This window comes from Aspergillus homomorphus, assembly GCF_003184865.1.
Source record: "Aspergillus homomorphus CBS 101889 unplaced genomic scaffold BO97scaffold_6, whole genome shotgun sequence".
Classification (NCBI taxonomy): Eukaryota; Fungi; Ascomycota; class Eurotiomycetes; order Eurotiales; family Aspergillaceae; genus Aspergillus; species Aspergillus homomorphus.
In genome coordinates this window covers 325,283-351,877 of record NW_020291892.1, presented here as the reverse complement: position 1 = coordinate 351,877, position 26,595 = coordinate 325,283, and the positions used below count along the sequence as shown (strand labels likewise).

The 26,595-nt window shown below is 52.6% G+C and overlaps 4 protein-coding genes across 4 annotated transcripts in view; 1 reads left to right on the top strand and 3 right to left on the bottom strand.

Annotated features, from left to right (window-relative positions):
- lah (involucrin repeat protein) overlaps positions 1-14,127 on the bottom strand; it is a 19,055-nt gene extending 4,928 nt beyond the window's left edge. The window contains exons 1-3 of the mRNA XM_025690762.1: positions 8,505-14,127; positions 931-8,353; positions 14-843 (exon numbers count right to left, since the gene is read on the bottom strand). Coding sequence (XP_025554222.1) covers positions 14-843; positions 931-8,353; positions 8,505-14,024 — 13,773 coding nt within the window. The 5' untranslated portion in view covers positions 14,025-14,127. The remainder of the gene's footprint in view (positions 1-13; positions 844-930; positions 8,354-8,504) is intronic.
- A 1,748-nt stretch (positions 14,128-15,875) lies between these two features.
- On the bottom strand, positions 15,876-19,683 carry clcA (putative C6 finger domain protein). Its single transcript, XM_025690760.1, has 7 exons — positions 19,010-19,683; positions 18,812-18,924; positions 17,306-18,739; positions 17,164-17,244; positions 16,898-17,100; positions 16,306-16,843; positions 15,876-16,236 (listed from the first exon to the last, which is right to left on the bottom strand). The coding sequence occupies exons 1-7, from the start codon at positions 19,577-19,579 to the stop codon at positions 16,017-16,019; spliced, it is 3,159 nt and encodes a 1,052-aa protein (XP_025554221.1). The 5' UTR covers positions 19,580-19,683; the 3' UTR covers positions 15,876-16,016.
- BO97DRAFT_238048 (uncharacterized protein) lies at positions 19,669-20,435 on the top strand. Its single transcript, XM_025690761.1, has one exon. It carries the CDS (start codon positions 19,789-19,791, stop codon positions 20,173-20,175), a length of 387 nt encoding a protein of 128 aa, XP_025554220.1. The 5' UTR covers positions 19,669-19,788; the 3' UTR covers positions 20,176-20,435.
- Positions 20,436-25,427: 4,992 nt separating this feature from the next.
- BO97DRAFT_237988 (uncharacterized protein) lies at positions 25,428-26,070 on the bottom strand. The gene is made up of 2 exons (XM_025690759.1): positions 25,811-26,070; positions 25,428-25,710 (listed from the first exon to the last, which is right to left on the bottom strand). The coding sequence occupies exons 1-2, from the start codon at positions 25,912-25,914 to the stop codon at positions 25,479-25,481; spliced, it is 336 nt and encodes a 111-aa protein (XP_025554219.1). The 5' UTR covers positions 25,915-26,070; the 3' UTR covers positions 25,428-25,478.
- Between the last annotated feature and the right edge of the window lie 525 nt (positions 26,071-26,595).

The window sequence follows — 26,595 nt, the reverse complement described above, 5'->3', positions numbered from 1 at the left end:
CCTCAGGGACAGCCTCCTCAGGGACAGCCTCCTCAGGGACAGCCTCCTCAGGGATAGGGACAAGCGCGGGATCGGGATTGTCCGCTTCAAGTTGTTCACCCACGATTGACACAGCCTCTGCTGAGGCTTCGTGTTCAGGGCTGGACTCTGACACTGGTTGATCGATAGGAGCCCCTGCCGCGGAATTTGCTTCCTCGGCCTCTTCCCTAGCAGTCAATTCTTGCTCCTCTTGTTGCTTTTTGCGGGCTGCAACTTCTGCCTGGCCCTTTTTCTTCTTGTCCTTCTTGCTCTTCTTTCCTTGAGACTTCTCTGCCGCAACATCCGCATCGGATAGCGAGGTGCCTTTGCCTGGTTCAATAACCGGGGTGGTATCGAGTGGTTGTGTGGAAGGCTCCGCACTTGCTTCGGGGAGACTGGTGGCTAGCTCTGTTTCCGTTGCCGCAGGCGAAGATCGTTCTTGAGGTTCCGCTTGTTCATCGCTCTGAGATTGGCTCCCATCGACCGATGTAATGGCAGTGTCCTTCGCGTGCTCCTGAGCTGGGTCCCCGTCGACGTCCGCCGTGAGCTGCTGCTCGGTAATTTCATCCTCTACTCGTGATAATAGTGCCTCAGGCTCATTGCCTTTCCTCAAAGTTTCCGCGCGCAGTGTGGTTAGATCCTCCTCTGCCTCCTCCAAGTGTGCCGACGTTTGGATTGTGGACGACTCAAATCCTCCCAGCGACTCTATGCCCAAATCATCATTTCCGATGGCATCAGAGGAAGTAGGAGCTGGCGCTAGCGAGGGGCCGAGGTTCTCAGGCTCGAGTTGGGGAGGACAAGCTGGCGAAGTTGCTTGCTGATGCTCTACCTGCGGAACCATGTCATCAGTCCAAGTCAGATCTTTATTGTTCTCGCCGTGCAGTTCGGTGCCGTGGGACTGAAAATCTTTACCGTCATGTTCCGCAGGTACGATTGCCGCCTCCTGCGATTTTCCCGCGGACTTGGTCTCGGTAGGCAACTGGAGATCGCTTGGGCCTTGAGGTTCTTCGGTATGGGTTTCTCCGCCTTTCGACAAGGGTGAGGATTCATCGTCAGCAGCGGGGTTGATCGCAGCGTTGTTCGCATCTTGAAGTTTCGACAAGCGCTTCTTCTCTTTCTTTGCCTTCTTTCTTGCCTTTGCTGACATTGGGGCGGTTTCTTCCTCTGGCCCCGCAGCCTGCTCAGCTTGCTGCACTGTGTCTTCAGGAATATCTGTTTCGGGGATTGTTTGCTCCACGACTACTGCCGGCTCGTTCGGAGTCTCTGGCTCAGCAGGGGTTGCGGGCTCGATTATAGCGTTGTCTACTTCAGAATCTGGTGCCGATGCGACTGTGTCTGCACTGACGTCCATGGCCTTGCGCTTTTTCTTTTTCTTGTCCTTCTTAGATCTAGTGGAACTGATTTCTGGCTCGGTCTCAGTTGGAGTCTTGGGCTCAGTCTCATCGGTAGGTTGAGGCTCGGACGTTTTGTTTGCTTCCGAAATCTCAGTCGTGATTGTTTCTGGCAACTCTGGAGTGTCATGAACGATATTCGTTTTCTCCTCATTTTCTCCGGCCTCTTCAGGGCCGCCATGAGCAATGCCACTTGGCTCTTGAGATTGATATTCTTGGTTGTCTTCTACTAGTAGAGGCTCCGGCTTCGTTTCCTGACTCGTTTGATCCTCCTCCACTTTATCTAACGGCGAATCGGCAACTGGCTCCGCCGCTTGATCATCGTGTCCCGAAACACCCTCATCGGCGACATTTGCTTTGATTTCGGACGGAGCCTTCTCGAGAGCCAAGCTCGGGAGGTCTTGACCAGTAGCTTTTGATTCATGCTCCTTGTTTTGGTCAGCTGAGGGATTGTCTTCGGCCTCTTGCGCAATAATCAATTGCAAGTCTTCCCCGGTCTCTGCCGTTGGCTCACTCAGGTCGGTTGACTGCTTGTCCGCGAAAGCTACGGATTTGCGCTTCTTCTTGTCTTTCTTGGCCTTCTTCTTGGACTTTGCTGTCTGGGTGTCTTGAGTTGATTCCACGGCTTGGCCTTCGAGCTTTGCGGGCTCTTGTACGGGCTCTTCTGCAAGCCCTACCGAAGACTCATCCGAAGGCTCTTTCGATAATTGCTGCTTTAGATCGTCCTGGGGATCTTGAGTAGTCTCCGCCGGGAGCACGTTTCCGAGATCTGTGGTCTGTTCGAACGTTTGCGCAGAAGTGACTTCAGATGTAGAGGAAGGCTCTGCATAGTCAGTAGGAAGGACGGCTTCGGCGCCAGAAGACGATTCAGTTATCTTCTTCTCTTCTGTTGAAATAGCAACGGCCGGTGTCTCATCCAGCGACGAGGTTGATTTGTTCTTCTTCTTCTTGTCCTTCTTGGACTTAGAGGAAGTCGTAGGTTGGGGCTCATCGTCAACTGTCTTCTTTTGCAGATCAGCTTCGGCTTCATCGTACTTGTGCTCGTTGTCCCCGGTGGGAGTCGTTCTGACGAAGCCTAAATCAGCCATGTTCATATTCATGGACAAATCATTCTTTGGCATGCTGTCCGAAGTAGTAGCCTTTTCTGTGCCCTCCACCGCTCCGTCGTGCTTCTCGGATTCTGCGAACCCAGTTCCTGGCTCTTCGCTGTAGGGTATGAGTTCCGAATCAGCAGAGGTAACGGCCTCGTGCTGCTCTTGTGGATTTTCTGACTTGCCCAAATCTTCTTGCGCTAGGTCCATAACTGCATCAGTGGGAGGTTCCAGATTTCCGGCAGTAAGTCCAGGAGCATCCGGTGAACCAGGTGCCGCATCCTCGATATCTGCAACTCCCTTGCTGGCAGGAATACTTTCTTGCTCCGCCACTTCAGCTGTCTCGACGATTGGCGGCATTTCGTTTGGAGGTTTCGAACTAGAATCCGATGGGCTTTCATCCTTCGCTTCCTCAATGGCGGGTCCCGCGAATGTCGGGGCTTCGACTGATGTGTTTTCATTCAATGCACTGTCGATGGCTCCATCTTCAGGCATTGTTTCAGATCCCCTAATTGGCGTGGCTTCCTCGGCAACTGCAGCGGCAGTTTCATCTGCGATTGTCTCTTGGGCATCTTCTTTGGCGAGCTCCACTACCTCAGCATGTTCAGCCGCAGTGCTCTCAAAGTTCGGATGTTCCAAGGGAGTAGAAGTTCCTTCGTTAGTCGGCAAATCATTGTCTGGGGCGCTCTCGGAGACAATTGGTGTTCCAGGCTCAGAGATAGGAGTGTCTTCCACTGACTTGGCCTTCTGCTTCTGCAACTTCTTCTTCTCCTTCTTGGCTTTCTTTCTCTGCGCGGCAGTCATTGGAGGTTCCTCAGGTGCTGGAACTTCCCTAAGCTCGGCCATGCTGCCCACCTCCTCGCTTGTAATCGGCACTGCTTGCTTGCTGTCTTGACTTTTCGGGGCAGAGTTTTCTCCCATATGAGCTTGAGTATCTTCATTGGTAGCTGGCACTTCTTCGGTCACGGCAGGAGTCCCTTCTCTAGAAGCATAACCCTCTTCAGTCAATACAGGGACGACTTCGGGAGATGCGACCGCGCCCTTCACAACAACAGGCGCTTCTTCATTCAAGGGAGAATTGCCCTCAGTGGAAGCCGGGGCTCCTTCTGTTGACGTAGGGACAGCCACTGGAGATGCGACAGGATTCTCCGTGACAGCCGGAGCTTCTTCCGTGGCTGCAGGAGCGTCCGCCCCGCCCGATGCACCTTCAACTGAAGGTGACTCGGAAACAAGGCTTTCATCAGGAGCGGTGGAGATGCTCTTATTCTTTTTCTGTTTCTTCTTCTTACTCTTCTTGCCGATCGGTGTAGCCTCCCCCGCATCAGTCTCTGTTTCAGGTACAGACTCTAGTGATGTCGGTTGTTCTTGTCCAGACACATGTGTTGTGTCATCATTGGCTTCGACGTACTCCACAGGAAGACTAATGGGCTCAAGCTCTGCGTTCGGAACATTTGCGTCTGCTGGCACCTTATCCGGGGAATTCTCCAGGCCTATTGACTGCAGATCCTGACCTTCATCGAGTGACACTTCACCGCTTTTTTGATTCAGGGATTCCACGGTAAAATCGCCCGCGTCGACGGCCTGCTCGTGGTTTTGTTCAGGCCCGGATTCATGCATGAGCTCAGGCTCGGGCTGACCATCGGAGGACCCTGTAGACTTGCGATTCCTCTTCTTGCTCTCCCCCTTCTTCTTCGGTGGATCTTCCTCAGTCACGTTGGTGAGGGTCCCCGGCTTTTGTTCGCTCATGTCGCCTGTTTGAGACCCATCCACCATGGCAAGAGCAGATTCAGCGGTAGTTTCCTGGTCCTCTCGATTTTGGTCAACGTTCACCTTATTTTTCTCAAGGTGTTCTTGTTCTGAAGAATCGGCTTTCAATGGCTCTGTGTCAGTCGCACTTGGCGCTACTACATCTTCAGGCCTAACTTCATTATTTGTTCCATCCTCAGCCCTGGGCACTGGTTCACTAGCAGGCTTTAAGTGAGAATCGCCATCAATGGGTGCTTCTGAGGACGCCTCTGTGATACTCTTGCGCTTGTTCTTCTTTTTCTTTTTACTGGCCTTACGCGACAGAGAAGGCTCTGGATCAGTGCTGACAGCTTGAGCATCATCTGGCTTCAGTTCTTCGGCTATGTCAGCTTGTTCCGCCGGAACAGGAACGTCTTCAGGATGAGGTTCGGGCGCAGAAGAGCCTGGCTCTTTTTCTTCGATACTCTGCTCTTCTCGAGTGACGTGATCGAGGGTTGGATCTCGATGGTGCCTGATCTCAAGCCAATTGCCAATCGAAGCTGGCTCCATCATTCCTTTATTTGTATGGAGATTTTCCAAGGCAGTCGGTGGCACCATCTCCTTGGCTTTGCCGCTGGAAGCATATTGCCCAGCGTCATCTTCTGTGGTTGCGGCTTCGGCCTCCCTGAGTTCCTCGGCGTCCTCAAAGACCTCTTCTTGACTGTTATCAAGTTTCTCGAGAGCAGGATCTGAATTAGAGACCAGTGTTTCGCCGGAAGGCCGAGATATCTTGCCATCTTCGGACTTTGCCGGCTGAAACGAGGGCTCTTCCGGTGATAGTACGTCTGTAGTAGTGGGCTCTGGAGGCCCTGCTTGGCCTTTGTATCCTGCAGGAATTGTAGGAGAGGACTCTTCATTGATGTTCCGTGACTCTTCTAGTGGAACAGTCAGGTCTGCATTCACAAGTTCTCTTCCCTCGGCAGGTGCTCTATGAGACTCCACATCTGCAGGAGGTGCTTCCGATGCGACTTTGGTGCTTGTCTCCGCAGGCTCATGAATGTCTTGCTTATGCTCCACCGTAATTGCCTCATGAGCTGGCCCGGCCGGCTCGACTGTAGGTTCTTGTTGGCTGGGTTCGATTGCCTGTATAATAGTTCCTCCTGGAGGTTCAGCGAAAGGTCCAGCGGAAGTCTCAGCGGGAGGCTCAACGAAGGGCTCAACGGAGGGCTCAACGGAGGGCTCAACGGAGGGCTCAACGGAGGGCTCAACGGAGGGCTCAACGGAGGGCTCAACAGAATGCTCGGCAGAAGGCTCAGCGGAAGGCTCAGCGGAAGGCTCAGCGGAAGGCTCAGCGGAAGGCTCAGCGGAAGGCTCAACCGTGTCTTCAAGCTCAGCTTGACCTTCATTATCCGTCAGGGAGATTGAGCCCTTGCTCTTTTTCTTCTTCTTATCCCGCTTGGCTTTCTTGCTCGAGGCTCCGGAATCCGCGGCTGGTTCCCCAAGATCGGTAGAAGCTTCAAGATCGGGTTTCGCGCTGTTGTCTTGCAGACGAGCCTCAGCATGACTTTCTTGCTTGAAGCTTTCAGCAGGTCGGCCGTCTTCTAAAAGAGCATTTTCCCCGACTACTGACGTTTTGTCATGGATAGACTCAGGCTCTTCAACCTCAGCCGGGACTTGTCCGAGAATAAGCGCTTCCTCTGCTGGTGGTGACCCTGCCTTCAAGGGCAGCTCGGCTGACTCTTCTACAGCTGCAGCAGATCGCTCTTGGGTGACTTGCTCAGGTGAAAGTGAATCTTGCGGTAAGAACTCCACTGCTTTCTCGAGCTCCGCGGCTTGTAAGGAATCTAGTTCTGGTTGAGGTTCAACCGAATGAATTGGCTCCTGACGTGGTGATGAAGGCTCCGAAGGATCAAGATCAATGCTTTTGCCCTTCTTTTTCTTCTTTTTGCTCTTCTTCTTTGATGGTTTGGGGGCAGTAGCCTCGGTACCATCATCCTCCAGCTGGCCCTCAGCAATCTCGTTGTCAAACTCGTCCCGAGTTTCAGCCGGGGGATCGAGACCACCTGCAGGTCTTGCTTGGTCGGCTAGCTTAGTGTCCTGCTTGCCATCAATACTCTTCGGTAGCGACTCTAGTGGGATTGGCTCCTCGGCTGGCTTCTCAATCTCTTCTCCTGCTAGCTGTGTAGCGTTTGTTGCTTGACTGTCAATACCCTTCGTATCAGTCGTACGTGTAACGATCTGCTCTCCGGATTGCACTGGCACACTCTCGACTTCTTTTGAATTTGTCTCAGCGTTTAGCTGCTCAAGGTCAGACTGCTCAGCGTGTGGCTCCCCGGCGCGTGGCTCTTCAGCATGCGACTCTTCAGCGACTGGCTCTTCAGCGACTAGCTCTTCAACAGGTGGCTGTTCAACGACTGGCTGTTCAACGGGTGGCTCAGTAGCCTGCTCACGTTGTGTCTTATCCTCTGAGCTGTGCTCCGCAATGACTTTTACTGAATTTGGCGGCTCCGGCTCCGACCCCGGCTCCAGCTCCCGATCCTCGACATCGACAGCGGCGTATTTTCGCATGGATGGAGTGACAACGTCAATCGTCGCATCTGCAGGGTTCGAATGCATGTTTTCTGCCGTCGTTAATGGAGGCTGGATACCCATTGCGTCTTCGTCGTGACGCTGTTCATGCTCCAGAGATGGATGATCGACATCATCAGGCTTGTCTCGTGTTTCTCTGTCAATGCTCCTTGTCCCAGGTCCAAGCACGTCAGACGATATCTTTACTTGCGGCGTTTCCAAGTTCCGCATCTGTTCCACATCACTCTTGCGGTGATCATTGACTTCCGTTGCCATATCCTCCGGTCTGACATCTGCCTTGGTTTCTGATGATCCTATTGCTGCTGCAACTGCTGCACCAACAAGAGCGTTGAGTCCAGCGGAGGTACTTGCATGAGAAGGTGAAGGTGAAATCGAACGATTCTCCGCGGTGTGCAATGGTCTCGCATCGACGAGCCCAGTAAAATCCTGGCTGGGACGAAAGGAGTCTAATTGCATCGGAGGAGAGGCTATCTTCGTTTGGGTAGGTGTCGTCTCGAATGCCTCTGAGGCGTGGACGATCTTATTCTCCGGGGTTGAAGGCCGGATTGCCTCAATGAGGTCCATGTCCTGCTTCGAATCCACATCATTGCTTTCCTTCAGACCGAGTGCAGAGCCTTCGGCCGATGGCAGCGCGTTTATTACCGGAGATGGGGGAAGATCAGGGTGCGAACTAAGGTCCTGCAACAGCTCAGAAGGTGAATGAAACTCGTACCTCAGCTCTTCTCTCTTGGGTGGGGATTGGTGATAGACGTGGTTGAAAGTATTTGCAGTGGGTGTTCCCTGTTGTGAACCGAGGAAGTCATGCTGGTGGCCGTCACCCGAGATGTCCTTGGCCGCAGAAAGGTCTAGGTCGCTAGGTCGCGGTGGGTCATGAATGCATTGACTGAGGTCCACCATTTCCCAGTTCTTCTCATCAGGGAGAGCCGTGAGGTCTTCAGCTGACGCGTTGGCTGAAGTAGTCTTGCTCGATGGCAACGAAGGCAGAGCCTCGCCCGGTTGTGGTTCGGCTTTGGTGATGCTATGCCGCTCTACTAACCAAAGAGGTCGAATTTCTCGAGAGTTTTTGAACTCTGTTGAAGCCGGCCGGCGGTGACGTCCATGGGTTGGAGAGCTTGGTGAAGGTGTCACGGATGAAAGTGAAGGTGATCGGGTTGAGCGGGGAGAAGTAGGGGGTCGGCGGAAATGCAGAGGGACCGCCGTGGGAGAATCGACCGTACGCAGCACTGAGGACCGTCGAGACCGTTGGCCTGATTCCTCGTCCTGAGCCTCTTGGGCCTCCTGGGCCTTTTTCATCTCAGGGGAAGTCGGTCTACTCTGCGACAGGGGAGCGGGCTCGACAGCCTTCTCCGATGCAGGCGGAGACGCCGAGCGACTTCTTAGTCGTTGATCCAAGACATTCAGCCCTAATCCTGTGATTGCAGAATCCTCATGCCCCGGAGCACCATGCTGATGCTGATCACCCGCATCTACCTGACCTGGCATCCCGGGGCCGTCCACTAAAAAAGACCGTGGCTCGTCTTCTTGTGAGAAGCTTGGTTCCTGTACGTGGGAGAAAGCGAGAAGAAGAGTCTTAGTACTTGCATCATTTGTGGCATTCCAAAAACAACACGCGGGAATTTCCAAGGCAAAGCCAAGTTTACAGGCCATGAAAATGAAACGGAAGAAAAAGGAAGACAACCAGGCACTATACCTTCTCATACTCTTTCGACCTTCCAGAGTCCAGAACATCCTCGTATCTTTGCCGTCGTCTGTCCTCTCTTCGCTGTCTGCTGGACTTATAGCTCTCAAGGTTGATATTCTCTTTGTCGGGACCGTCCAAGCTCTCATCATCCAGGGCACCGCATTTGCGGGCCACCGGCTCCTCGTCCAGCGAGTCGGCTCGACGAGAACTGCGCCGCCGAGAAGACTTTTCTTTACGTGGAGGGACGACCTCGGATTGAACCTCGCGGGAGGATCGTCTATCGGCAGATGAACTTCTGCTAGCCACGGGCTCCGAAACTCTCGAGCCAAACAGATTGCTCAGAAAGCCCCCTGAGCGCTTTTCCCTGTCTGTTTCATCCTTTTTTCGAGACTTTTCTCCGGGGTCTGCGAGCCTGGTAAGCGATGAAGCGGCTGAGGTTTGGTCCCCCAAGTTGTCACTATCACGCTTGGAACGTCTCTTGCGCCGCCTTCTTCTCTTTTCTACACTGTCAGCTTCGGCCACTGACGACCTATCATCTTCGTGAGGCCCTGAATCACTCAGGCTGTCACTCTGCTCTTCCTTTTCCTGCCTTGCAGGTGGAGAGATATCTCTAAGAATCGGCGCTGAAACCACTGATCTCGGATCGCCCTTGTTCACTGGGTCCCAGCCACTGATTGTCTTTGACTGGTCCCATGACTCCCCCGTATCAAATCCGCCAGGCATAGAAAGAGCCTCTTCGACTGACGAGGCAAATTCATCCCGCGGGCCACGAAGGATTACAGTAGGTTTACTGCCGCTTGCTTCGAATGCCTGTCTGAAGCTATCATGGGGCTCCCTTCTTTGGCTAAGTTGCTCGATAACCTCTTGAGCAATGGAGATCCGTGGTGGGTCATTCTGTTCCGTGGTAACGATGGGGCCTGACTCAGATCTAATAGGCTCATCTGTGCTCGGAAGGTCTGTCATTGGCTTTTCGTGCCCATTATCATCCGGTGTCTCGACCTCACCTTCGACAAAGCCGTGATGCTCCATACGAGGGTGAGCAGTCTCTCCCCATGGTGAGATGAATGTAATGTTGGCTTCAGTAGGGAGGGGTGTCCGCGTATGATAAATGGGGTCATCTGTGACAAGCGCGGGGTCAAAGCCTGCAGCTGCAGTTGCTGCGGCCACAGCAGCTGCAAACTCTATATCAGCACCACCCATATGCGGCGTGCGGCCAGAGCGTGGAACGTCTTGGATGTCTTTGCGGATGTCGTGGATATCTTGCGTTAAGGTTCGATCGCTCCGTTGGACGCGTTCAGATCCTCTTGGAAAGTCCTCAACTGATTCAAGCTCAGAGGATGTTGAGGGCACCTCGTATTCATGCGTCTCATGCTTGCCCCACGAGACACGCGAGCCGGCTGCCGGGCGCTCGGTTTGATCACTTTCATGAGGACGCGCAGGGATCAATGTTATTGGAGACGGAGCACCTCTAACCGAGCCACTCAGACTTTGAGGAGGCGTGGGTTCGATGAGCTTCAGTGCTGGCACAGGCCATGGGAGACCACTAAATTCAGGATGTGACTCCTCTGTTAGACGCAATGAATCGATTGCAGGTTCTGCTTCAATGATAGTTGGCATCGAGGTGGGCTCCCGGCGCTTGTAAGTATCAGGGCTATAGCGGAGTTCCTCAGGAGCGAAGAATTGCGCATAGTTGTCATAGACAGGTTTCTTGCGATAGAGGTCCCTGAACGCATGGGTCTTTACACTTTCTTGATGACGGCCCGTTTGTTGATGTTCCTCTACCGTATTGCTGGGCGCTTCTGACATCGGTAGGCCTGACGCTACTGAAGCGGATTCAGGCATTCGACGTCTTTCGGCCCGGCGCTTCTCTCGCCGTTCCTCATGGCGTCGCTGGCTCGCTGCTTCAGACGCTTCATCATACGAGGCCCTGCTCGATATCATTGGAGCTGCGACAGCAGCACCTATGGTGCCTGTTGCAGCTGCACTGACCCACGATGATGATGATTCTCTCTCGTGACGTGAGCGCTCATCATCCCCTTGGCGTCTCTCATGGTCTCGGTCTTTCTGTCGGCTTGCTCGGCGCTCTGCCTCCCAAGCCGCTATCTCCTGCTCCTTATCAACCAACTGTACCCCATTTTGATGTTCTGCATCCCGTCTCATTTCTTCCAGTAAAGTGGATCGTCGCTCCTTGTCCGCCTGTTCGTCTGTGAGGTCAAACTGGACAGATGCTTGATCTTTGACGGTGGAGCGGCGGTTGACTCCGGGGACTGGGGCTCCCTCTAGAGGTTCTGTGTGGAAGACGGGTGATGAGTCGCTGCGTCTATGTGCACGATTAGTCCTTGACGCCATTCCACTTTGAGCATCGTACTCTGGAATTCGATCAGTGCGGTCGCCGTTCCTCTTCTCATAAAACCTGGTTTCGTGGGGCATGATCGATTCTTCAAAGACGGGCAACCCGCTGGGTGCACGGTAAGCAGGGATAGGCTCTCCTTGGCTAGTGTATACCGCTTGGGAGACCGGCGTAATCGGTTGCGGTTGTTGTAACGGGATGGGACCGGGTCGAACTAGGGTTGGCTGGCTTGGAGGCATTGACGAGACATCGAAACTGTTGAGGCGCGAAGAATCATTGATGGGCATTGGGGCCACCTGTTGAAGGCTGGGGGCGCTGCTAGCATCATGGCTGGATAACTTCGCGTCTCGGCGATAACTCGAGGCAAGAGCAGCCGTTCCAAGCCCAGCAGCCACTGCACTACCGGTAGGTAGCTGATTTTCAGATTGGCTGGAACTTCTCCTGTTCCTTTTCTTCGTCCTCTTCTTGTTTCCCCATCCCCAAGTCCACTTTGAGGTCTGCGAGTCAGAAGAGTGCTGAGAGTCACTACTCGAAAAGAGCCCGCTGCCACCAAATGCGAGACCAGAGCTGACACTTGAGGAAGATTGCTCGCCCGAATCTAAGTCTTCCCATCCATCATCATTGGTGGCAGAAGAGGCATAATCTGACCGACTCGCTCGAGAGTTCTTGCCGGCGAGGATCTCTCCTCTCCGTCGACTTCTTCTCTGAGACGAGGCGGCCAAGGCTGTTGCTACTGCACCCAACCCAAGCAGTGCTGAGTCCACTTCTCCTTCCTTCTTACTCCGCCTCTCGGACTTGCGTGTTGGCTTCCTTGTGAAGCCACTCCCGAATGCGAGATCAGCGTCTAAGGAGGATGACGACGAGTTGTTGAAGGAAAATAGCCCCCGGCGTTTCTTGCTCCGTTGCTTCCGGCGATTCTCAGATGAAGCAGTGAAAAAGGAACTAAGACCGCTGCTCATGGGCTTTCGAGCTGGTCGTGAAATGTCAACAAATGATTCATCAGATGAAGAAGCCTTTCGGTTTTGTTTCTTAGACGACGAAGAGATACGGCTGCTGGTCTCGCGGTGTGACTCACGCTGTGACAGCGCTGCTGTTCCAAGAGCAGCACCCAGTGCTGCATCCCTCAGGGCAGCCTGCCGCTGGGTTCGAGATGAGGATCTGGACCGAGAACGAGAACGAGCCCGGGTTTCCTTGTAATTGTTTGTTGGCAGGTCCGCATACGAGCTTCGCTCAGTCCGCTCACGAGATTTACTGCGGTTGGTTCGTCGATACACACCACGAGACGTTTGACTTCGTCGACCGGTGGTTGACGCACCCTCACTGCTGTGGGAAGAATGACGTGAGCTCGCAACTCGGCCAGATTGAATGCTATAGCTTTCGTCAAATTCCTTGTTGCTAAAGATCGACTTGACCGCATATCCTCCAAGTAATCCAGGCAGCCATGAGCTTCCCGACGACCTCTTGCGACGTCTTCCTTCGTCATCGGAAGATGTATAACGACTTGCTTTATCGACCCTGGAGCCTGTGCTATGACGATCGGCTTGGCTGCGCCGAGGGCCGTGATTGTGCTTGCGAGGTGCGTCCCGAGATGATGTGCCAGGCTCGAAACAATATTGACAGATACCGATAGACTCTGTATAGTCCTCAAACATCCCCACCGCTTCGGTGTCGCGCCAAAAATCGATAAATTTGTCCAAAGGACCACGCTGGCGTTGTTGGAAGGCCAGTTGGCCAGACTGAAACGGGGCGCCATGATAGACAGCAGCATGATGAGGATGAAGAGGACTTGCTGCATACCCAACTCCTGCCGCATGGAGGGCTGGGTCCTCGAGAGGAGGGTACGTCGCAAGACCGCCATGGGGCCCCTCGTGTTGAGAAAGCTCCTCGTAATTTTGCATGGTATATTGAGAAGAATGAACGCTGGAGGAATGATGATGGCCCATCATGTAACCGGCCGCTGCCCCTGCCGCCGCCGCGCCAACTGTTGCCCCCATCCCATGCGGAGGAGGTGGTTTCTGTGCTATCGGCGGACTCGGCGGGGCGTAGGCTGAAGGTGATTCCGTATATACTGGCTCTGAGAAATCGACTGCTGTGGTGGCGGCTGCGGGCGGAGTGACGGCTGGCAGAGATGGCTCTGCAATTTGGACCGATGGCTTTGGTGGCTTTGATGGCTTCGGGGGCGGGATCGAGGTGCTTTGCTCCGGATCATGCTGCGGATTCGAGGAACCTGGGACAGCATCGTCGTCATAGTACGAAGCCGCTGCGCCAACTTGACCTATGCTGCTGGGCTCGGGTGGTGGGTTCGGCACAGGAGAAGCAGTCATCAAATGCGCTTGGCTGCTCGGAATCACCATCTGGGGTTTCGGACGGACACCCGGTTGATCGTGGACTGACTGGCCTTGGTCACCATAATAATCCGCAGCTTCGCCGGCAGGGTTGGGCGGTCTGTATGGTTCCGCAAAATCTGCGGGAAATTGGTCAGGAAACTGCTGTTGCACATGAGGATCGTAGAAGGCCGGCACATGCGGCAGACCCGAGCTTGAGGTTCCTGGAAGGTGGTCATGAGCTTGATGGGCGGATTGCGAGGGTAGTCCGGATGTATCGTATTCGTTCCTCGATCGCAAAATCGAGGTGTCATCGGCGGGCGCTGTTGCATAACTGTCGCCCGACTGTGTCCGTCGTCGCTCTAAATGATTACTTTCGCGACCACTTGATAGCGTCTCACTCTGACGTTCACCCCGTTCCAATCGCAGGCGCTCTCGCTCACGACTTGGCGACCTTGCCCGCTCACGCCTGCGAGAGTATTTGTCTTCGGCCTCGCCATAGTCTCGATAACGATCGCGACGATCAGTGAGATCCGAGTCGCTGCGCTTTGGCGTACGCTCGAGCACGATACGGTCGGATTCGAGTGCAAAGCCCTGGTCGGCCGTCGCATAACTCGAAGCGACCGATTCGCCGGCCGCGCTGGCCGCATACCGCCTGTTACGGCTGCTGGATGATGGATAGGTCGATAGATCACCCAAACCACGGTCACGGTCGTCACCCCGTGAGGATTTGTGGCTCGGTGTCGAAGATCTCGAGTCGGTTTGGCGGCGGCGGCGGCGGCTAGTGCTTTTGGTACTCGAACTGCTGCGGACATCGGAGGAGGAGCGGCCCCCGCCCATAAGGGCCCTGAACATGATGAGCTGTGAGCAGTAACGCTCCAACAGATCAGACGATCATCAGGAATCGAAACCCGGGGGAGGTTGTTTGCCAGAGTGGTGGAGTCGGAACGGGAAGTTAATCCACGGTCAATGCTGGGTTAGTGGAGCGGGCGCGAAGGAAAGCGACAGCTGAAAAGCAATGGAATTAAAACGGAAAAGGAATACGATAAAAGAAGGGAAGGGATGTGGGGAAGGGACGGTGAGGGAAGGGAGGAGGAGGAGGAGGAGGAGGGTGAAGGGGGGGGGAGGGTAGACAGAGGGGAAGTGATTTTGCTTGCAGAAGAAGGACAAGAAGAGGAAGGAAAGAGAGAGAGAGAGAGAGAGAGAGAGAGAGAGAGAGAGAGAGAGAGGGAAAAGGACAATGAGGAGGCTGGTTGGTCGGCGGTGATGGATGAATTGAATCGTATAGATCGGCGGGCAGCGGTGGTTGGGTGGACTGCGGACTGCGAGTGAGTGAGTGAGTGAGTGAGTGAGTGCGTGAGTGAGTGTGGGAGTGGAACAGACAGGAAAAGTAAACAATGTGAACCGTGGATCTTTTGTGGTTGGAAACCGGAAGGGAAGTGGAGACAAGAACCACGCGGGCTGACAGAGTCACAGAGAGAGAAAAGAGAGCTGGAAGCTGGAACCTTTGGCCACTAACCGGTCTAAGCGGGCTGGGCAAGGATGGAGCTAGAGTTCGAGATGGAGATGAGGATGAGGATGAGGATGATGGCAGCAGGAGGCAGAAGACAGTTAACAACAATGAAGAAGAATGTGGGGTACGGAGGACGCTGCTGTGTCAGAATGCGGGTGGGCACGATGCGATGCGATGCGATGCGATGAGATGAAATCAGGTGGAAGCTGAGAAAGGAGTGCAGAAGGCGATAGTTAATGATGATGATTGAACCCACCCAGAATGAGTTGTCTGTCTCGTCTAGTTGAAGAGAGAGTGAGTAAGAAAGTCGAGAGAGAAAATCGCGGTGAGGCTGGGCCGACCGTCGCACGTGCGCAAGAAAAAGAGGCTGGCTGGACTTCCAGTTCCTTCCCTTCAGTACTTACTTGGTACTTACTGGCTGTCACCTCTTCTTCATGGGTAGTCTTTCTCCTCCCTCATCATCTATCCTGGATTTGGGGGGAGAGAAGGCAAAAGAACACATATCATGCTGCAGTTGAGCATTTTGCATATGCAAGCCATCTTATCTACAGGAATAAGGAATAACTCCGGCTGCTCTCACCGTATGTAGGTAAGAATCAAGTATCTCTCTGCAGACGCACGCCATCAAGTCCCTCCCTGCCCACCAAGATGAGGCTACCTAGCATCATCCATAACAAAACCACCTTCAGTCAAGGTATCAACATGCATTATATGGCCGTCCACGAACTCCAGAAAACCCGCAGTGCAAATGAGAAACAAAATCGGTAATATACGTGGTCTTCCCCCTAAATGCGCTGAAAATGCAAGCAAATATACCTCCCATTTCACGATCCGGCCGATGATGCGCTAGGCACGGTCGACGTCACATCAACTCCCAAAAGCAGGGTACCCAACCAAGCCCCAGGCCAAACACCAAGAACAAAGGGGGCTAACACATAACAATGGGCATGGCAGATCGCTGTCCCGCCCTGTCCCGCCCTGTCCCGATCGAAGGCGACAGATGAAGCACACATCGAGCAAATGAAGCAAACGAAAGTATAATCAACACCCATAGTGAGAAAAGCAGAGAGCCGCCGTGCACAATCCCGTGTATCGCCAACATGTCCCAGAACAATGATCAGGGAAAAAAAAAAAAAAAAAAAAAGCCGATGCAGAGAAAATGTTTAAAGAGAGATGGAGAGGAAGGGTCAGAAGGAAGCCAAAAACAGGAGTATCGCGCTATCGATCACTCTCAATAGTTCTAGATTGGGCTATGGCATGGTAGAGAACGCTGTGTAGGATCCCGCCGCCAGGAACCAAGGACGCAATTGAATATAGAGCAACAGCAGGTACGATCAGCTGCATTGAATGAAGGTGTCGATCGACTCTCCGAAGATTTTCTCGTATATCTCGCTCAGAATCTTCGCATCCGCTCGCAAGCTAGGCGAAATTTCGCGACTTTGGAGAAGGAAGTTAATAGTTCGCTTCATAAGCCGCTCAAGATCATTTCGATCCACCAGCTCAGATAAACTCGACATATACGTAGCTGACAGCACCAGCATGTTTCCAAATTGGCTATGAGACAAGACGGTCAGTTGGTACGAAAGATTCATCGCAGCAGAAATCGAGAGAGTAGCAACGTACGCATGAGCCGTGCCGAAGATGTTGGTCACAACAGGACGACCTACAATTCCGTCAAAGGCCTCGGTGCTCAACATGGCCGAGTCGATGCACAACTTGCACGCCCTCCGTATCTTAGGCGAGAGATCGCGATATGCGTATGACGCCCAAGACCCACCCCCCGGAGTGGGAGTTGGTGCGCTCCGCCCAACTGTGCCGACATCACTAGCGAGGCGTGCCATGCCAGTGGCGCGCTGGCTATGCGTCAGAGATGGGGAGACTTGTTGCGACTTCGAACCAGATATTGCGGATCCAGTCGGAGAGTCAACCGACGCCGACCGGCCGGTGTCGTTGGCAAAATGGAGAGCATGGAATAGAAGTGGCCGATGGATGATATAACGCGCACCGTAGTATTTGGCACGCATGCGTGCCACGTTGATGTCCTTGGATGGGGGATCCGTATCTTTCCAACGCATGACCTCAGGCAAGCTACTTCTCCATAGCTCCAAGTTCATGCTAAGGATCTCTTGCACATGGGAAGACCAACGCGACTCGCCCTTTCCTGAGGGTTTGTTAGCCGAGATTGATCGAAGCCTCACGCCAACCGTGGACTCACTTTCAACTTTGTACAGATCTGTATGGACGCGGTTGAGAACTTTCCTGAGATGTATCTGCGCGGAGTAGAAGAACATCATCATAGTACTTGGAGCAGAAATTTCGTTCGGTAGAGAGAGGGTGTATTTTCCCTTAGGTAAGGATATCCGTCCTTCCGAGCGAGATATGCCGCTGGCCGGAAGATCGAGCTCCGCGAGAATATCACTGAACGAAGGCATGATTAGCCTTGTGAAGGATCAGTTGAGATGATCAGGAATTAGACTGTACCTTTCCAGTTGCAGACAAGTCCAATACGCAAAATCAATAGAGTCTTTAAGAGGACCATCAACATATTGTTCGTATCGTTTCCTGATTGGCTAACGTCAGTCTTCTTCATTTATACACCTAGGATGAGATGGTTTGGACGCACGGTCGCACAAGCACCTGACAAGCTCTTGCTGCTTGAAAAATCCATCCGTGACTCTGGAAAGGATGCGCCAGCTGTCCGGCATACAATCCGGCAAGTAAGGCTGCCTGTACCTGATCGAGGCCATTCCCGCCTTGCAAGCTTCCCAGAATTTGTGTCGCGTACGCATAGAATGCCAAACCAGGAATGACGTCCAGGTTCCGTAGCCTGCGACGAGCGGGTGGCCGGTCCGATGATGACTTGCGGCTATCCGTCGAGGAAAACGATTGTCCATCTGCCTGACCATAGGAAATGTCTTGCGATGGCATGGCGGAGATTGAATCCGCCCGTGAAAGCATGTTGCGGGAGGAAGGTCCAGGGATAGCCATCATCTTGAAGTCCAAAGGGATATCAGTGACCGGTCCAGGAACAGGAGGCTTGGTTTCACAGATGCTACCGAGCGCAAGGACTAATAGGATAATCGCGTTCTTGAAAGACTTCTCGATGCGACGGAAGCCTAGACGCTCAGGCTTAATGGAGTTGGGAGATTGAACATCGCAGCCCGCGCCCTGAAGAGTTTCACAGGACCGCTTTCGTTTTGCGGTTCGCGGGAAGTCGCCCACACCATGACCGTTGCCATTGAGCACGGACGATGCAGTGGAGCTTGGCGAAGGACAGTACTTTTCCATGAACTCCTTCAACTGGTCTTGCAGTTCGTTCTGATTGAGGAACGGATGGAGTTTGTGTATGTGGTCCATGTAGCTCTGATGAAAGCGGCGGACGGTATCGGGATCTGTAATAAAGAATCCATTCTCGTCCAGAGTATCTGCCCTGGGTTTGTGCAGTGTACCATTTGGAAGCGTTCCAGGGCCCCAGGGTCCACCAGCAGGTGCATCAAACGTATAAGTACTATCCTGGTTAGAGTCCCCATTGGCCGAAGACGACGTGGTCATGGTCTCGCTGCTGAGATGGCCTTCGCCTCGGCCGTAAACAAGAATCAGGCCGCGTTCCTCCTCGAGCCTCATCACATAGTCCTCATCGTACTCTCGCGGGTAGAGAAGACTCTTGATCGATGGCCACATGAGCAGTTTGTGAGCCGCGGTTGTATGTTCAACTGGAATCGAGAGATCACCATCTTCCGCTGTCACTAGCAGCTGTGGTTCTCCTTCGGCGGCTTTTTCGTGTTCTCGGCTCACTAGGTTGGATATATCCTCGTCCTTGGTCTCGGTCTTCTGGAGGAGATTCTCAATCTCGGGTTTTGACAAGCGGTTGAGTGGCTGTTTCTGGGTTTCAGCAGCCTGTATACTCTTGGTTTCAGGAATCCTGGCTTCTGCCAAAAGTTGAGTAAGCTGAGCTCCCTGCTCTACCTGAAGCCCCTGCACCCGTCTCAAATATTCTGTAACTGCATCCTCAAACTCTCGCATACGGTCCAATATTTGTTGGGTCGCTTTTTCTTGTCTTGGGATGCTGTCAGCAGGCGACTCACCGAGACCAGGGTGACCGAGAGGCACCGAGAGGGGGGTAACAAACTTGTGGGGGGGCACTTCTTTATAAACACATATCAAGTTATTTTCTTTGCAGTGACTACAAGCGGGACGGCCTTCATCGCACTTTGCCTTTCTTGCTCGGCATTGATCACATGCCTTGAAGGACAGCGACATTACGCAAGTCAGTCGATACAATCCTCGAGCGGCCACTGTCTGGGGGTTAGGGGAGGCATGGAATTACCTGTTGAGCACGGGCTGCCTTGCGATGGCGAATTCCGAATGCTTGATTCGGATAGTAGCCGGAATCATAAGGCGTAGGAGTGTGAGAAAGATGCGGCACCGGCGGAGTGTACTGGGCGGGGGGTAGTGTTTGCGGAGGCGGCGGGGGAGGATCTCCGATAGTGCTGGGTGTCTCAGGTGGGGGGTAAGACATTCGTGCCACTGCAGGCCGATACTCTGAGGGTGCCGAATGGGGGGTCGGCTCGTGAGGCGTGCCGTTTATCGGGGGGCGGAAATTCGGGTGAGGTGGCAGCGGAGGCGGATGCGTTTCTGGCGACGCATGGGTTGGTGGTCCAGGTAGACTACTTTGCCGGGCATATGGCCCATCTGGAGGAAGCTGTGGCAGTTCTCGGCTTGACATGGCAGAATACGCGTGCGAGGGAAGAGGGGGCTGCGGTGCGCTAGATGTTCGCCGCTGGTCCGCAGGGTGAGTCTCGAAGGAGTGCGTGAATGGAGGACGCCATGGCTGCTCGAACACGCCGGACGTGCTGGGCAGGCCATGCGATCCTTCGGGAAGCGGTATGCGATGCATCGAAGCGAGCAGTTGCAGATGGCGACAACCAGTTGATACGGCCTGCGTGCGTTTGATCTTCTGTTGAACAGATACTTGCGGGCAAAGCCCGGAGCTTCTGGTTATGGCAAATCAACAACGGATAATCAACTCAATGGTGGATCATGCGATCAGGAGGACATGGTTACGATGCAAGCGAGCATGAGAGCTGTTGAAGTGCGGCCGGAAAGATGCGGTATCTGGAGAGGTTGGGCAGTCCCTGGAGCCACTCGCACCTCACCGAGCGAACGGGGGCGTCCGGATACCGACTGCGAATCCTTTGTTGCAGGCTGATCTGCTCGGGGGCTGCCTTCGGAGCTGTAAGAATCCTCTTTATTGCTCGAAAGCGGACCGAGGCAAGACTATGCGCCGCGAACTTGCACGGTAGTAGAGACGAAAGAGGGGGCCAAGAGACGATCAGCAAGTGGTGGTCTCGTCTGGCGCGAGTCAGTAGCCTGTCAATAGTCAGTCAGCTTTACCTGGATGAACAACGAAAGTTGGACGGGCGACCGAGTAATCAAGCAACAAAGGAGCAATGTGACCGTGCAGGGTTCGCAAACAAAATGCAGGGACAGTGAGGGATTAAAGCGACGGCTGGCAGCACATAAACACAGACACAGGGCTAGGGGGGCAAGTCGGAATTGAGATAATAATCTTTGACATCGGTCGGCAAAAGCAGATAAACGTCGAGATCGGTATAACTCAAGTTGCATGCACAAAAGAGCAAGAGTAGGACTGATAGTAGCATGTATAACAGGGGAGGGGGGAGGTGGGTGTGGAAGGAGGGGGAAACATTTGCAGACGATCCGCGTAAGTAGAGAGGCTAAGGCAAATCAATCAATGATGGGAGTGGACACACCGACCCTGGTTTGTTGTAGTCTGTGTGGGATGGATGTATGTATATATGTATGTATGTACGGTCACTGTAGGTAAAGTCTCGGAGGGGGGAAGGCTACTACTAGTGGCAGTCGAAATAGGCCGATAGCCTAGCTGGGTGAGATTGACAGAGACCGAGCTCTGAGCTTAGAGGGGGCGTCAAAGTCCGCCTAGTATTAGCGCTTGGTAGACACTTGGGAACAAAAAAAGTCTTGGATACAATGTCCCGGCTGTCAGAAGGACCATACCTAGAGGTGTTTGGTGTCAGGCTTCGTGCATGTCAAGACCATCGGGTGGCAGCTAAAGGGCTTTCAGGACTGAAACGCGAGACAGCAAAAACAGAAGGGAAAGGACGAGAGGACGAGAGGAAAAGAAAGAAAAGAAACAAAAGAAAAAGGAAAAGAAAAACGAGGAAAAAGCAAAGCCAGAAGGAAGGTAAGTGGTTGAGTGTAACGTACGCGATTATCGCTTTCCAACTTTGCAGCTCAGGTCCTCAGTCAGTCGGGGTCAAATTAAATGATAATCGAAAATAAAATAAAAATTAATACGACGACGACGGAAAGGAAGTCTGGCAGGTTTCGATCCAGCGGGAGATATTTAGGCAGGTAGCTAAGCCAAGCTGTCGGGTCGCCCGGGGGGAGGTGGATATCGTAGGTAAGGTAAGGTAGATCGAACGGTGGTCGACGGTCGGAGGATTCAGGTTGTGTGGGCTTCTTTTTCCTTAAGAAGAAGAGAAGAAGAAGGAAAAGAGAATTTCGACAACAGGTTCCAGAGGAAGGAAAAACGGGGCGGGCGTTATTGGGGGGGGGGAGATGAAGTGGGAAAGTTGATGGATCCTCGACGGAATTAAACTGGAATTGGCAAAGTTGAAGCACTTCCCGCCTGGTGACTGGACGAAAGGCAAGATAGAGTCAGTACTCGGCAAGAGCGGATTGATCTGATGGGGTAAAAGGCGGGATCGAGGGCGGGAATAAAAAAAAAAAAAAGAGGACGAAGAAGAGAGTGAATCGAAGAATGGCGATGACTGGATTAGTGTATGAGTTATGGAAGGGGGAGGGGGTAGAGAGGAACCTGAAGAGGGGAGGAGGGGAGGGGGACGGAGGGGACCTAGGAAGAGGAAGAGAGAACAACGCAGGCGCAGACGCAGACGCGAACGAGGAGGAACGGATGAGCGCGATGACCCAGGAACCTGAAGTATCAGACAAACGGCGCAAAAGGCAGACAGGCAGGCGGGAGCAAATGCCAACAAAGCTGCTGATATTCCTCCCTCCTGGCCGAGAAGTGGTGATGATTAAGTGAACCTGAGTGCCTCTGCGCTGCCCCTCTTTTTTTTTTCCTTTCTCTCTCTCTCTCTTTCTTTCCCTCTTACTCTTCCTTCTCCGTCTCTACCTCTTTATTTTTGGATGGCGGAGATCGAGAAGGACAGAGGGATTGGGCCTGTAACAGCAATGCTAATAGTGGAGAGTAGGTCGTCAATATGGATAACCTCTGGCTGGCCCTGCGATCCTTACAGCAAAGAACAAGAACAGTGATCACAATCGCCCAGCAGTCAATCTACTTCTGTCGCGCAACGCTTCTGGACCCCTTCCCCAGTGTCTTCAACTAATCCTTTCTCTGTCCCTGCTGCTGCTGCTGCTGCTTCTTTTTCTCCTGCTTAGTCTTAATCTTTCATGCTTGTCGTAAAATGGGTCTTGTAACCCCAAACCAAGATCCTGGTTTGCATGAATCAAGACAAGCCACCAGAATTGACAGATCGCTTTTCTCGATATTCCTCTTCTGGCCTGTCTTTTCCTCTACTTTTTCCTTTTCTTCTTCGGAAAAATATTATTCTTCTTTGGCCCCTCCGTACCAACTAATATTGTTCCCCCTCGAAGCTAGGAAAAACAACGCATTGATAAAATCATAGACGACCCAAGAAAATCAGTCAATAAGAGAAAAAAAGGCCAAGGGCGGCGCGTGTGGGAGAGAGGGAAAAGGAAGAGTAAAGGGTGAGTAAGAGAGCGCAGCAGCAGCAGCAAGTGGAGCCGCAGATTGGAGCTAGGACTAACTAAAATGGAAATCGCAAAATAAAGAAGAGAAGAAAGCCCACTTACGCGAGTCTGCAGCCCTTCCTCCCCCCCCCCCCCCCCCCCCTCTCCCCCCAAAAAAAACTTAGAGGCCTATCAAGTTCTTGATCACTTGAGAAGAAAGAAACGGAAAGGAAGAGAGAGGGGATGGAAGGAAGGGCCCGCAATCACAGTGCCACATGGGTTGACTGGAGAATTTCTGCTTGACACAGAAAGAAAAATAAACTGATAATACAAAACAAGACAAAACAAGGATTAGAGTGTCACCCAAATTGACCCAACGTCAATCACCCTACCAGTGACAGATACAGTTGAATTGGATAGCCCTTGATCTTCGGGTCCGATCATGGGCGGTTTTTCCTCGGGATATGATCGGTAGCTTGGTCAGGGAGCGGTCGGTGCCCAAAAGGACCCCCGGGAGTGATGACTATGCAAATTGTGAATGAGAATGATGCCGGTCAGAGAACATGAGGAAGGGGTGGAGGGGAAGAGGGAAATCGGTAACAGAGGAGGGATGGAGGGAGAGGGGGGCAAGGGGAATGAGAGAGTGATGTCGATGGGCATTTAAGAATACCAACAATCAATGATCTGGGGGGACCGCAAAGTCAATTGTCCAGGAGAAGAATGATTCAATCCCCTTGAGCCACGAACCGAGAATGGATAAACATCCAATTCCAATGGTGAAGGCAATTGGCTGGGTGGACTAGCTCTATCTAAAGCAGTAGCACGGGAGATGCATTTACATGCTCAAGGCATCAAAGCACAGATCCATTCTTCTGGTCTGTTGATGCCCATCTGCGAGTATCTACCTCCTCTTGTGATCGAACTTAATCCCTTTGACTATCAACAAGGGATGACATACCCTATCCTCAACACATCTGCCAGAGTGTGCTCGGATCTGGACGGCTTTTTGGTTTCCGGATGTTCCTCCCTCCACCCCTGGCCACAACCCATTGATGCCTGACACGAAGAAAAGGAGGTGCAGCCACCGGGGATCAGCTACTGCGACAAGCGAGCATCGAAGGCAGCAAGTGTGAGGTATGCATGATGCGACCCGGAAAAGTCAAGAAAAGGGGAAAATAAATTTAGAAAGATTCCTGAACTACCGAGTTGCCCCACGCAGAAGCAGAAGACGGTGAGCATCAAGTGTGCTGATTTTCGGGTGTCACTTCTGGAGGTCACTGGAATCAAGGGTCGAGTCAGTACTTGGTTCACCGACACTATACGGAGTATCTATGGTTTCAGGTATCATGGGCGGCGGAACGCCCTCGAAAAGACGGAGAAGCGACCAACATGTGGTAGACAGTCGCTTGCCATCGCCCCTCTCAACCTAGAACCTGATCATCTGGAAACTAAGCTACAGAACCCTCAGCGCAGTAAATAGTCTAGCCGTATGCAAACATCCACCGCAGATGCTATAAGATAATGACTTGCTGCTGAAGGTCACGCCACAATCCGTGTTCTGCCCGACCAGACCGTCTGGCTGATCTAATCGTCCCAGGACGGGCCCTGTCGGTCATTGACATGCAGATGTTTCAGACCGGCGACTGTCACTTGTCTGGCTAAGTGCTGCTCGCCAGTAGACTAGTCGTGAGCAGCAACTACCGACCAACGCGCTACTCCCGATTCTCTAAAAACCGCGACCCCACAATTTAGGAAGACAAAATAGAATAGCATTATTCACTGGGTCGACCTCTCCGCGTTCGTGCCAGACCAGGAACAATCCCGTGGATTCTACCGTGGTAGACTCGGGCGCGATCATCAATACCGGTCACCCGCAAAGACTATCGGTATCACTGGTATCATGCACCATAATAGGTATGTTGTAGTGAGTAGTACTCGGGTGTTGTCCGAGCCCAATAGTCAAGACCTTCAGTATGGGGTACAGATTGGCGTCCATGGAGAGACTCCGTTTCGCCACTGGTGACTCGCTTGGTGCAGGGAGATACACAATACACCCACCGTACGGAAATTCCCTCAGGTTGAGCCTCAGATCGTGAGACGACGCTTCTTAAGGAGGGAAGCAAACCCGTTGAATGATGCGAGCACGGGAAGATTTGGGGAGCAGAACATGACGGGCCATCACGATAATTATGCTTGCCGAGTCGAACTATCTAGGTGTATATAGTACAGTAAAAACCGGAGGCTGGTGTTCTATGGATGCTGCTGATGATTTTTTAAAAAGAAAAAAACGGTACATACATAGCAGTAACCGTAGGTAATTGAAGTCCTGGGGCTGGTGCAACCCGCCCAACTCATCCTGATTCCTCAGTGGGGTTATTCATAAATCACAAACTGTCAACTCAACTCAAATCCCCTGGATATGACCGGGTGGCTAGTTCAATGTCGTTGGCTGGGACAGTTTTGAAACCGGGCAGTTTGATGGCTGTGACCGGTGAAGAGGATCACGATCGATCAGGGCCCACGGTCGCTCCAACCAAGCTGGGGCGGGCAACACAATGCAGCAATCACAGGTTCGAACAACATAACTGGCAGACATTGTTATGATCCTCCAGGTTTATTCGTTGAGAGTCTCAGAGCTAAGAAAACTCCAAAACAGAGAGAGGTCTGCCATTGTCGCCTATCAAGCCCTCTCTCTCTGTCTCTTTTTCTCTTGGTTTCCCCCTTCCCGCATAAGGCGATCCGCAAATTTTAGTAGCTTCCCACGATCCCGTCTCCTGGAACCCGCCATCGGCTGGCGGCATGTTTGTTCGATCCTCGGTCCCTCGCGGGGTGAAGAACGAACAAACCTTTTTCGCTTTCTCAACAAATATGGAGAAAACTGCTTGTTTCCCTCCGATCTCTCATATCGACAACAAGCAAAAACAGAGAAGTGACGCCAAGTGAGGGAGGCGAAATGTACAAATGCCTCTCGATCTGTCGATTCACTGGCTCGGATTGAACAAAGATCCTGCAAGGCTGGGCCGCGCCCGGCAAGATTAGTGGCGGATGATGTGCATACTGTACTCCGTGCGACAGGCAAGGTAGGGTCGGGCTACTTGGGTAGTATGATCAAGCGCCAAGAGGAAAAAAAAAAAAAAAAAAAGAAAAAAAATCAAGAACAGAAACAAAAACAAACAGAAGCAAGGGATAGCCCTGTTCGGTACAGAGCGATTGTCAGTACTGAGTTGAGTCATTTGGTCCGCTGGTTCTCCATCGAACGTTACACGCCTAGACTAAATCATCAGCTTGGGTGCACCTTTTGTCAGCGAGACACTCGAAACAAGAAAAGAAATTCGAAAGATAATCAAAGGAGAACCTCTGGGGTTACCTGAGTTCCTGGCCGCTTAGTTTGCTATGGATTTTGAAAGCTGGTCCAACATGGGAATTCGGAGGTATCGGCATCGTTCTGGTCCTACCAAAATATAACTCCATCGGATGATTGGAGTGCACAGTACCTACTAGCTCACTTGTTGTGTTCTCCTCCGCAACTGGGCGTAATCACGCGTTCATGCTGTCTGAGCCCTGCCAGCCAGATACCAGCAGACCAGCATACGGTTGGTTTTCAATGATTTGTCACTGCACTGTATCCATCTGATAAGGATAACTCGATTTCGGCATCAGCACCACAGCGCTGTAAACAGCGCACTATATAACGGCAGCCAACGAGCTTGGTAGTAGTTTAAACACAACACGAATCGCGATCGCTAGTAACATCCAGTCCTGAAAAAGGTCAAAAAGCCCCGTGTCAACAAGATATTATAATCAAGTAGCCGAACTCCGACTGATTCCCGTCGTGCTCATATCCACCCACCCCCCTCTCAACAAGGCTCTGTGCGCGGGTCGGCGACATACCGGTCACTAGAGAGTGACTGCTGCTAGAGCACTGGGAGAGGCTTCCAACAAATCGAGAGTGGAATGGAGGCGAGGTCATCACGAGGTCCGGGCTCCATTCCGAAACCGAGTCAGACGTAATAGCAATAGGCTGAAGCAAGTGCTGATCAATGCCGTTTCTACCATGACCAACCACGGCTTGGGGATTTGTCCATCAATCAACTTTCTGCTCTTATTTTCCCCCCTACTTACCTCAGGGAGGTGCATGGTACCTGTTCTCAC

Excerpts from the sequence above, each read along its gene's own strand:
- clcA (XM_025690760.1), bottom strand. The coding sequence starts at position 19,579 with ATGCATCGCATACCGCTTCCCGAAGGATCGCATGGCCTGCCCAGCACG. Across the intron at positions 16,844-16,897 it reads AGATCTGTACAAAGTTGAAA|GAAAGGGCGAGTCGCGTTGG; the intron begins GTGAGTCCACGG and ends ACAAACCCTCAG. Across the intron at positions 16,237-16,305 it reads ATCTTCGGCACGGCTCATGC|CCAATTTGGAAACATGCTGG; the intron begins GTACGTTGCTAC and ends CTTGTCTCATAG.
- BO97DRAFT_238048 (XM_025690761.1), top strand. The coding sequence starts at position 19,789 with ATGCGGTATCTGGAGAGGTTGGGCAGTCCCTGGAGCCACTCGCACCTC.
- BO97DRAFT_237988 (XM_025690759.1), bottom strand. The coding sequence starts at position 25,914 with ATGGAGTTATATTTTGGTAGGACCAGAACGATGCCGATACCTCCGAAT. Across the intron at positions 25,711-25,810 it reads CTAAGCGGCCAGGAACTCAG|GCGTGTAACGTTCGATGGAG; the intron begins GTAACCCCAGAG and ends GATTTAGTCTAG.